General features: G+C 44.6%; 2 protein-coding genes across 2 annotated transcripts in view; one reads left to right on the top strand and one right to left on the bottom strand.

Moving 5' to 3' along the window:
• The window catches only part of DAPP1 (dual adaptor of phosphotyrosine and 3-phosphoinositides), a gene marked incomplete at its 5' end in the record, with an annotated part of 13,106 nt that extends 8,620 nt beyond the window's left edge, over positions 1-4,486 (top strand). The window contains 5 exons of the mRNA XM_009870402.1: positions 1,277-1,324; positions 1,564-1,626; positions 3,346-3,431; positions 3,727-3,814; positions 4,436-4,486. Coding sequence (XP_009868704.1) covers positions 1,277-1,324; positions 1,564-1,626; positions 3,346-3,431; positions 3,727-3,814; positions 4,436-4,486 — 336 coding nt within the window. The remainder of the gene's footprint in view (positions 1-1,276; positions 1,325-1,563; positions 1,627-3,345; positions 3,432-3,726; positions 3,815-4,435) is intronic.
• A 2,076-nt stretch (positions 4,487-6,562) lies between these two features.
• LAMTOR3 (late endosomal/lysosomal adaptor, MAPK and MTOR activator 3) lies at positions 6,563-10,501 on the bottom strand (the record flags this gene model as incomplete). The annotated part of the gene is made up of 5 exons (XM_009870400.1): positions 6,563-7,421; positions 8,108-8,171; positions 9,210-9,343; positions 10,252-10,313; positions 10,465-10,501. Coding segments are annotated over 5 exons (371 nt in total), but the record flags the coding sequence as incomplete, so codon positions are not given.
• Between the last annotated feature and the right edge of the window lie 340 nt (positions 10,502-10,841).

The following is a 10,841-nucleotide window of genomic DNA, read 5'->3' as shown; positions in this document are numbered from 1 at the left end:
AAAAAGTGGCCTTTTGAAAAAAAAAAATACTGAAAGATATGCAAGACAGGCAGGAACACATTTGTAAAAGGAAACCCCAAACTGAAGCACAGTACAACCAAGTTAATAAGACTATCTATATCCTGATAAGTACATTACTCAAATTTTTGGGGGGCATTTTCACACTTCTATTTTGTTATTTTAGAATGACCTTGGCTTGAAGCAGGAAGATGTGTTCTGACACAGATTTAAACCCTAAATAGAACAATATGACAGAGGAGCCTCCACCCTTTCAGCCCCCCTAATTCTGAGCATGGTAAAAAGTTGTGTCACATTCAAAGCTACACTTTACTGGCACAAGAAACAAGAACATCATCATATCCATTTGGGCCACCTGCTCTGACACCCGTGACTCCCTTGGACAGTAATTAGAGACTTTAAATCCCTACTAGCTCATATCTAAGTGACACAGTTGGTTTCTACAGAACAATATTGCTCGAAACAGAGAGGAAAGTATTTTAATTACATGCTATATTTTTTGAGAAAAAGAGTTACATTAATCCAGATTAAGGAAGTTGATAAAAGAACCACTGCTGATGTGTTTCACAACAAACCCTTTATGGCTGAGTTTCACCTTAACCTCTAAAGAAACTTGACTTCCACATACAACCAATAAAAAGGCAGTATTTTTTCAAGAGTAAGTAGTAATTAACTTGGCAAGAATTTGGTTTTCAGAGGTCTGCAGTCTCACAACTAGGTCCCTATGCAGAGTTTCAGTATCTGTGAAGTCAAAGTCCCAGTGTCAGTTCAGCGGAACAGTTCAAAAAACAGTTTTTCAGTAGGCACATGGAATGTAACAGGCTTTTCCTGTCAAGCATGTGGCTATTTGAGAGAAGAGGAATACCTGAATAAACCAGCCTTTTCCCTCCCACTTGCATTTCAAGAGTGATTTCTGTGCCTAATTCTACTGTCAGCTGAACCCCAGGTGCTTCTGGTTACGACACGTACCGAGGCCAGCATCTAACTTTACTCAATAAACTGTAACTGCAGCTGTTTCCCTGCGTTGAGTTGAGAAGATGCAGGCCAGAAGCTTGCTGAGGGAGGCGCAGTCTGAGAAACTGCTTTTAGAGCCAGCGCAGGCCTGTGGGAGCACAGGAGCGAGGACAGGGCGAGCAGCCATGGGAAATTTCCCCAAAACCCAGGCTGCCCTTCTGTCTTCCAAAAGTGGGCAAAGAAGGGGCAAATGGAAGCAGAGCTCAGCTTCTAACCCTGATCCCTTTTCCCTGTTACTTTGCAGCTTGGTACGAAAGAAGGATACTTGATAAAACAAGGCAAAATAGTCAAGGTAAGGAAAGCTCTTACTCCTTGCTTCCACTCTGTGGTCACGCAGAGAAGCTGGCGACAGTGCGGAGCTGAAACAGCTCCACCTGCGTTCCCCTGTAGAGAGGAACGGCCTGTGTTTTGGGCAACAACAAAGCACGACTTCAAACCAGAGCAAGTCAAAGGCTTTACAGGTTTTTCTTATCTAAGAAGCATTGCTCTAAATTCTCACAGGAAAATAACCATCCATTCTTGATCTTTCAGAATTGGAAGACAAGGTGGTTTACGCTGCACAGGAACGAACTTAAGTATTTCAAAGACCAGACTGTAAGTAGTGAACACCAGTTCTGCTCTTCAAACGTCAGCAGAGGCTGCTGAAGCCTCCTCATATCTCTGGCTTCTCCTACCTGTGTCACAGCTTCCCGAGCTAAAGCTTCCCGTGCTGTCAGAGAGGTCAGACCTTTCAAACAAAGTCAGAGTTTCACTCATGATTTCGGCAAGGGAAGGAAGTTTTACAGGTGGAAAACGTTAACCCTGCTCTCTCAGTCTCTCCTACTAGGGTTGTTTACAGTACATGTCTTGGTTGCCTTGATCAGTGTGTTTCAACCTATCAGCACAACGCAGCTTCTGTTGGTAGCATTGACACACAACCTAACAGACAGCAGTGCTATTAAAATATTTTTGCAAATGCCAGTAGTATATTTTGCATTCCTTGATTTCAAGTGGTCACACAGTATACATATAGAAAGCCATTCATTTAAAAATACCTTCCTTCCTAGCACTGGACATAGATTAACATGCCACATCTTGGGAAAATGGTGCATCCTTACAGTTGCTCGTCCATTTCTATCTTAAAACAAGTAAACTCAAGAAATAAATAGAGTTTTTCCACCCTTACAGTATCTCCAGTGTAAGTTCCTTCATAAACACAGCCAAACTGTTTACATCCACCAGGCCCCGTATCAAGCATCTAACAGATTTTAACACAACAGCGACAACTGCCCTCTCTCACCAGACAGCACCGTTATGCATTTTTGGGGCCTTCCAGCAGTTTTCCTTTCAGTTCAAGCCAACTTGAACTCAGTTTCCAGCACAACATTTCAAAGGGCAGTGCTCCAAACGTTTGAGTTGCTTTTGTGACTTACCAGGCTAGGAGGTGTCTCTGTCAGGATCACAGCCTCCTCTCCAGCAGCAGCTCCGGTGTTTCCCAGTGCTCCCATGGCTGCTGTGGGGTTTCAGATAACCACAGGCGAGCAGCTTGCTGTTACGGACCCAGGGGCAACGTTCGCCAGTGCACTTCAGCACAAGGTGCTTTCTTCTGGCATGTGAGCCAGAGGAAAACATAAGGAAATGGGAACAGCTAAGAGCACTTGGGTAGGGAGTGAGCAGTTCTACTTCAGCTGCCTCTCCTGAAGGCGCTTAACAGTGCGAGGCTGAAACAAATCACACAACTGCAGGGAGAATGAAACTCTTAGGGAGATGTGTTGTAGCTACGCATGGAAAGCCTGCCCCAAGAAACTTGGATACACACACCCTCTCTACTTATGCAGCTAAACTCATCACTTCTGCCACAAGCACTACTTTAACTTTGCTTCTCCACTTCTTCTCTACCCAGCTTCATCCTTTTAAAGCACTTAGGACCTAATTAAATCCCCAACAGCTGGCTAAGCCTGATAAGACGTGTAACCATCCTCTTGTCTCTGTAAATCTTAGCTGGAAGTGAGATCAGATTTGCATATGTGTCACATTATTACTGCATCAACCAAACCCTTGGCAGTTTCCATCCAGCTCAAGCTTTCCTGCAGCAGAGATCCCCTCCGCTGGCTGGACCTGAAACGCCTGTCACAATTTTTTTCTATTTAGCTTAACTTCTGCCATGTTAGCACTGATGCTACATTTGCTAGTTCAGGTTTATGGTGTCACAGCTGTTGTACTTAGACCTGGAAAAACTTGGTGTGCCTGCAAAGGTCTAGATACACAGAAGATGAACTGAACTAGCCTTCTGTTTTCATGTGTTCCCATTTTTAAAACCATTTTATTTTCAAGGCCACAGAACCCATTCGGGCACTTGACTTAACTGAATGCTCAGCTGTACAATTTGACTATTCCCAGGAAAGAGTCAATTGTTTCTGGTAAGTCACTGTACTTTCTCCACCTTGCTGTGAAGGTCAGAATAGCCCAGGAAGTTTGAAATGTAACCACTGGGTGCTTCTGAAAGTCCCCTTGCCAGTTGTGACACTGCTTTTCCTCTAACTCATAGTCTGTTTCTGTCAGCCAGCCACTGTCAGTCCTGTGTGGCTTTCCCAGATTACCACTGGAAAAAGCGGTTTGTTTTGTTTTTTTTTCCTCAGCAAGTTGGGTTCAGTTTTAGGAAGAATTACCAATTGTTCTAGCAAATGAAAGAATTTTTTTACTGTTTGATTACAGTTTAGTGTTCCCATTAAGGACGTACTACCTGTGCGCGAAAACTGGAATAGAAGCCGACGAGTGGATTAAGATACTGCGATGGAAGCTGGTAAGGTGATGCGCAGTGTGCTGCCTCAGGCAGCAGCGCCCTCGGGTGCCACTATCGTAAACTCCGCAGTGGTCACAGAATCATAAAAGCTGGACAAAACCTCTTAAGATCATCTAGTCCAACCGTCTGTGCAACACTAACATGTTCCAAAGTGCCACTTCCGCACGTTTTTGGAACATTTCCAGGGATGGTGACTCCACCACTTCTCTGGGCATCTTGTTCCAGTGCCTCACCACTCTTTCAGTAAAAAAACTTCTCCTAATATCATAGCCGCCAAGTATGTGTTGTGGCTTCCAGGCCAACTAGGCAGGAATATGGTGTTTTTGTGTAATGTAGCTTCCTGCAAACCTGTATCAGCGTTTTTGGGACATACTTGTAACACACATACTCACTGTGAAAGAGAAATTACTTCCATCTTTAAGGATGTCCTTGTGTAGATGGTAAACAATACGGAGCATAATCACGGGCTGCATGTGCTGGGTCACAAAGGAAGCAACAGGGAGACAATGTAAAGGCTTGAAAGCGTTAACTTCCTTAAAAGTACCAAAATTTGGGTCGGTGGTACTCACCCACATCTACGTGCATGCAGACACAGGGTAACGAGTTGTTCTTCTCTTCCAGTCCCAAATACGGAAACAAGTGGAGCAGCGTAACGCCACCCCCAGCGCGTAGCTGTACCTCTGGTGCTGCCTCTGCAGGGCTTGCCTCTTCGCTGAAGGGGAAGCGTCGCTTACAAGAGGACGGTTTCACACGTCTCTGCTACTCTGAATGGGAGAGCACCTGCTTGTGTACCCGCACACAGACACTTGCACCCAGCCCAGCACGCGAAGGATTCGTACAGCTGAGCGCTCCCAGGACACCGAGTCATGTGTGGAGGCGGTTGCAAAATCAGTGTTGGTTTGATCAGCCTGGTGCGTGTCTGCAACACACGCTTAATTCAAACACCCGTTAACTAATTGCAGAAATAGTCACTGTTTAAAAACTTGTGTGGTTATTCCAGGCACTCTCAACAATTTATTGCAAGCTCCATCACACAGCGCATTCTGTAACCTGTTACTCAAAACTGGTCCTTTCCGGAAACATTAAATATTTCTTTTGTATTATGTGTTTAGGTTGTAAACCAAAATGACAGAGAGAATTCTATTTTTGTAAATAGTATCTATATTACAATCCAGAGGATATTTCAAGGCCCTTGTGAAGGTGATGGATGAGTAGCACTTTGTTCTAGTCAAATATATTTTTGTATGGTTTAGATTTAGACCAGTGATGGCTACAAGCAAATACCTGTTTTAAACAGCACCTCTCTGGGTAATGGTAGGCTGGATCACATGAGCACGCTTGTTCTACATAACCCAGGGTAAATTTCCATCTGTATTTGGAAGACTCGTACAGATGTGCCAGTGCTGTGGCTCGCTACAGACCTGAGAAGCAGAAGCCCAGTACTTTGCTGTCAAAACCTGTCTTTAGACAAAAGCGCAGAAGTTTCAGACACTGAAGGGTCCCAAGACCAGCCTGGCCCAGCCTCATGGCTGACCCAGCTGTGAGACCATAGGAGCAGTCTTGCTCCTCCTGGAGGGGTAGGAAAAAACCCCCCTCAGTCTTCAGGTCAGCATTCACTAGGTGCCTTTGCTGTGGGAATACTGAAGGAGGGGAAAAACCTGCTGGAAGAAAGAAAATCTAGATTTGGGCCTAGGAATAGCCTTTTAGTTCCACTTAGAAATTCAAAATATTTGTAAATATTTTTATGCAGTTTTCTGACTAAAATGTCATTATAAAACTACCAAGTGTCTTCTGTATTCCTGTAGTGTTTTGTTAAAGTTTTCTCCTTGTTCCCCTTAACGAAGTGGTTTAACAAACTGCCATCTTCCATTTAGTTAAAAGGCTCTGACGAGTTTGTGTGAGAGAGAGGCAGTGTAACGGCCTCCAGCAGGAGCACTGTTCCATGAAAACACTTTGAAAACAAAGCCTGATGTTGTGACCACAAACACACCCTTCCCTTTTCACACGGACAGGCTGCGGTGCAAAACACCAGAAGCAAACTTAGCACATGGTGTCAGTAAAAGAAAGTGCACTGGGCTGACGTGGGACACAGTCACAGGCAAAGGAGTTAAACAGCAAGAATAGGCCTGAGGCAGAACAGGAATGTTTTTTGCCAGAAACACACACAGAGACACCCCAGGGCTCAGTTTCCCCACTGCCTCTGTAAGGACCAGCGACAAAAAGCTCACACCAGGAGCTCAGTTTAAATAGAAAAAGGTTGGCTGACAACTGTTCCATCTCATAGAGCTTTTGAGACAATTTGGAGCCCTTGTTGCCAGCACCACCACTTCCCCCATCCTGCCTGGTGCTGAAGGTGGGCAAGGTGTAAGCGAGGGGGCAGTGGTGACACCCCTCTTCCCAGCCTGAGGCCGAGACCTGCCAAGAGCTCTCCTGTGAGCAGCGGTCCTTGCGTTCAGTGCTGGAAGTCGCTGCTGCAGTCATGCCATGGGGAATGTGGGAGGGAATGAGGCGGGGGGGAGATAGCACAGGACTGATCCCCAGCGAGAGAAAGCTGGTGGGTACTAACTTCTGCCTTGGCACGGGACTCGGCATCCTTGGAATCGCCGCCGGGAGAGACACATCAGTTAGTTCTTGCCCTGTAAACTCTTGGATTTTGTACACTTGCAAGCAACAACACACCTGCTCTCCCCACAGCAAAGGCAACATGCTATAGAGTATTATGGTGCAACAGAAGGGTGGACCAGCCTCTGTCATTTAAAAATACTGTATTTTATTTATATTTATTTGCTTAGGAAAACCTAAGGGTAAATGAGCTGAGAGTGTCACCAGTGATGAACCCACACAAAGACTACGAGACACAAGATCTTCACAATCATATTACACAAAAAAAACCACGAGAAAGTGAAACACCGTTCAGGTGCTTTTATCTGGGCATCGGGGAAAAAAGCCCTAAAGCAATAGCTTTCATAGAAATAGCTTTCTTCTTAGTGTGAGCAGGATGCAGCCAGCATCCACATTAGTAGCGTTCCCTTGCAAAGTGTCACCCACATAAGAAAGCCAGGACAGTTACTGATTGTACCAACACATCACTGCTTGTCAACGTGCTCTCACAATTCTCTTTCCTCCACATCTCTGATAACACTACACAACCTATTTGCCTTCCAATACATGGTGGCAGCTGGCCTGGGGCTACACCCCACGGCATGACCAGTTCCCTGCAAAGCAAGAGATCTGTGGGTTGCTCACGCGAGCCGATGGCATCGCACCGATCCGGCTCAGCTGGCTGAGCTGAACTCCATGGGAGCTATTTCGGTGGTCTCTCCAGCACCGCGCAATACAAGAAGCATAGCCTAGGTAACATCCACCTACAACACACTAGTAGATCATTTCAGATTCAGTACTATGTACAATTTTACTTAGTATACTAAGGAGCTGTGGTATTTCTTCTGAGAAGTGTTATTTGACTGAGGATTATTGAATCTTTCTGTCCACTGGGCTGCAGAGGGATGCTGCACTCCGGCTGTACCGTCAGGTTAAGAAACTTCGACAACCTGCCTCAGTTCCTCAAACAGGGGCGTGAGCTCCTTCTCTAAACTTACAATCAGCCCTGGAAGGAAAGAAGAGACAGAAAATCCCATCAAATGACGTAACTGAGAAGCCTCCCTCCAAACGCCGCAGCTCCCTCAACCCTGCCAAGTCATAGGCAGTGTTTTCGAAAACTGAGACATTTCACTTGAGCTGCTCTCTCTCCACATGCAGCACCTCCAGGCAAGGCACCTGCAGCCCCCAGCACCCACAGGGGCGCAGCTCTCGCCCCATGCTGCTGCTTCCCACAGCTACCAAGGCCCAAGCAGTAGCACAAGAATTAAACACCTTTTGCTTGTAACACCCTCATGAGCAAGGCCAAGCACCTTGGTGAGTGACTTCCCACCCAGCAGAACTGAGAAGACGAAGCTGCACGCATTGCTGCAGAATCTAACTTCGAACTGACAGAAAGGGACCCAGCAACTGGTTTGTAGGATTCAATCACTGCCAGCGCAGCGAACAGTCTCATGCAGCAAAGGTAAGGTTAATCACAAGAGAAATACGCCTCTAACAGAATAACAACTTCATGTTACTATGAGGTTTTCACTTGTGCCTTTCCCTTTTCCCCTTCACAATTACGCTGACAAAAATTCACAGCATGAGCAAAGTTAATGTACGCTGAAGTAAATTCAGGTAATTTATTCTCAATTACTTAAGGCACCTGGGCCTCACAATACTGCAATACTTCAAATATATGTGAAGACCTACCGGTATTGGCATTGCTGCTAGCAATGAAACTTACTACCAAAGGTAAGCGATTGAACTGCACCACCTGCAAGGAGAGAAAACAGTGTTCAGCTGGCAGCTAACGTGCTGGATGTTAGAGCTCTGCCACGTAACCTTTTGCCAAAACAAACATCCTCCTCAGTTTAAAGGACAAGCAGGAGCAAGAGCCACAGAGCTGGCTTTTCAGTGTATCCATTTCGTAAGATCCATGGTTAAACAGCACAGTTAAAACTAGGTCCTTATACTGTGGTGTGAGCTGCACATGCAGAGCCTGGTGTCCCTCTGTGTTCTGCAGTGTTACCTACCAGAACTCCTAACTCAGCTGCAAATGCTGCAGAGCATACTATGGAGACCACTCTCTCCACAGGTATCAAGAGGGCAGGCAAGTTTATCGTTTTAAAATAGTATTCCATGTACAGCAGTGTCTCCTCTTCCATTAACAGGGAACTGGGACCTTGAACACCTCAACAAGCCAGTAGCATCAAGAGAATCGAAGCCATGTACTCCACATGTGTAAACTAACTCATGCACCCATTTATTTTCCAAACAAAGCCAGACACTGCGGGCTGAACAGTTGGCCAGTTTAGTGTAGTCATAATAAGCTCTCAAGACCACTAGAACTTGAAGAGCAGAGAGTTAGTAAATGATGGCTTTCAGGACACAAACAACCAGTTTGTTTAAAAAAACCCAACAAAATAAAAAGCAAGCAAAAAAAGAGAGAATGGTATTTCAAAGCTTTCTTGCTTCAAAGTCATACTGGCAAAAAGATTAGCTATGCAGTAGCTAATATTGTTTGTAAAAAATAACATAAACCCTTCATAACAGATCCTGAAGGCCATATGAACAGCACCTGCTGCAAATTCCCAGTTACTACCGGTTCAGAAAAATATACTATTTTCCAACCAGTAAACCTGTTTTGAAAAGAGGAGCTTAAGAAACAGTGCAAAAGTTTACTTTAGCTACTGAAGCAGTGTGAGAAATAAGAGGCAAATATTTCAATTGCAGCCAAGTAGAAACCTAGCAGAGGTTAAACGACCCTCTCTCCCTTGCTCAATGTAGTGTAGAGACAGCTTGGGTTACTCACCTGGTATGTATTGTAATAGCAGATGATACTTTTGTTTTTAGAAAGTCCTAGCTTACTGCCCTGATCAGTGGCAAGGGCAAAAGTGGACAGAAAGCCAGGTCGCAGCGCATGTTCTGGAGCATTATCATTGGCAACTGCAACAAAACAAAACAATTCTTACTTTTACATAGTACCTCTGGCTGCAGTGCAACTCCTTATCTGGCTCAGTGCTGTGCCAAGAGCAGATCTGCCATTGGGAAACACGTAACACACCTCAGGCGCTTCCACAACAAGCCCAGAACAATCTTCTTGAGCCGTAAATTTAATATTCTGCACAGCATCAATGCTTGTTATATCCGTGTCCTCCCCAACATGCCTAAGAAACATTTTTTCCTTCACAATGCACAGCCTGTGCTGACGTCTCTTTGGTTCTGTGTCCCACACTGCCTGTGCCAATTCCAGCTCTTGAACTGATTGCTGGCACAGAGTCACTTGAATGAAAACAGGTGGAGACGTGCAAGTTTTGCTAGTTCCTTAAATATACTGGGATGTTAAAAAAATAAATATAAAAATAAAGCGCAGTACTTGACTATTTGCGTTGTTAAACTACTGCACTTAAAATACAAAAAAAGTCTTAAACAAGGGCTGAAAAGATACAGTAAAAGCTATAGTACCAAAAATCAAAGTAAATTAGAAAATATGTATAAAAGTTGGATGCAATTGCTTCTGAGCACAGAACAGACAAGTCAACAAAATACCGACAAGCTCTCTCTAGTATTTTTTATCGATTAGCCTATGAGTGACTTGAAGACACAAGGACCTTACAGCACTCCATCCTTTTCACTGCTGAAAATTTCTGCAGCCTACAGCCATTGAGCACACAAACAAAAGGATAAATTTAAAGAGGTACATAATCAACTACCAAACTTGAAGTAAAATACTAATTTGATTCTTTGATTTCAGGTATTCCTGTACGGGCATAACCAGAGAAGATTCTGCTGTACTTTTCCACCCCCTGCTGTTCAGTCAGCATTTTGCGTTGCAGAGCACAGCGAGAAGTTACCTTTGATGACAGGCACACCATCTCTATCTGAGACTACAATAGCATGAAGACCTTCGACACTGCAAGAAAAAATAAATAAATTAAAATGGAGACACTATTTTAAAGACAGAGTAATCACTACCAAAGATCTTTTTATTCCCGAGCAAACATGCAAGCAAGGGGAAAATACAGAAAAAGAATCAATGCCTTCGCTAATTTAGTATTTCTCTGAAAGGGACTTGTTTTACCAAAAATCGCACAGAATTTTTAGCTTCAGAAAGAGGACTGATTCTAGTGGTCAAATTTCACCAGCGAAGCAAGAGCCTTCATGCTGTCCTCACTTAAGGAGTGCCAGTTTCACCGTATCTGCATGTAACCACACAGCGAAGCCGTTTAACGCTGCCGGTAACAGAAAAGGGAATCACCAGGAATTAATCACAAGGGATGTTTTCCCCACGCCTCATTATAACGCGGTGAACACGCTGCTTTTAAAACCATCGAGTGAAAGCTTATCCTGTCCTCGCCGCACGGTGCTTCCGTGTCGTTTCAACAACTAAGAGAGTTACCCGATTTCCCGAGAAAGAGCGAAAGGGGCCGACACCTCACACCCA

Source organism: Apaloderma vittatum, unplaced genomic scaffold (assembly GCF_000703405.1).
Source record: "Apaloderma vittatum isolate BGI_N311 unplaced genomic scaffold, ASM70340v1 scaffold12945, whole genome shotgun sequence".
In the NCBI taxonomy this organism is placed as follows: Eukaryota; Metazoa; Chordata; class Aves; order Trogoniformes; family Trogonidae; genus Apaloderma; species Apaloderma vittatum.
The sequence above is the reverse complement of the archived record's forward strand: the minus strand, read 5'-3'. Positions and strand labels throughout refer to the sequence as shown.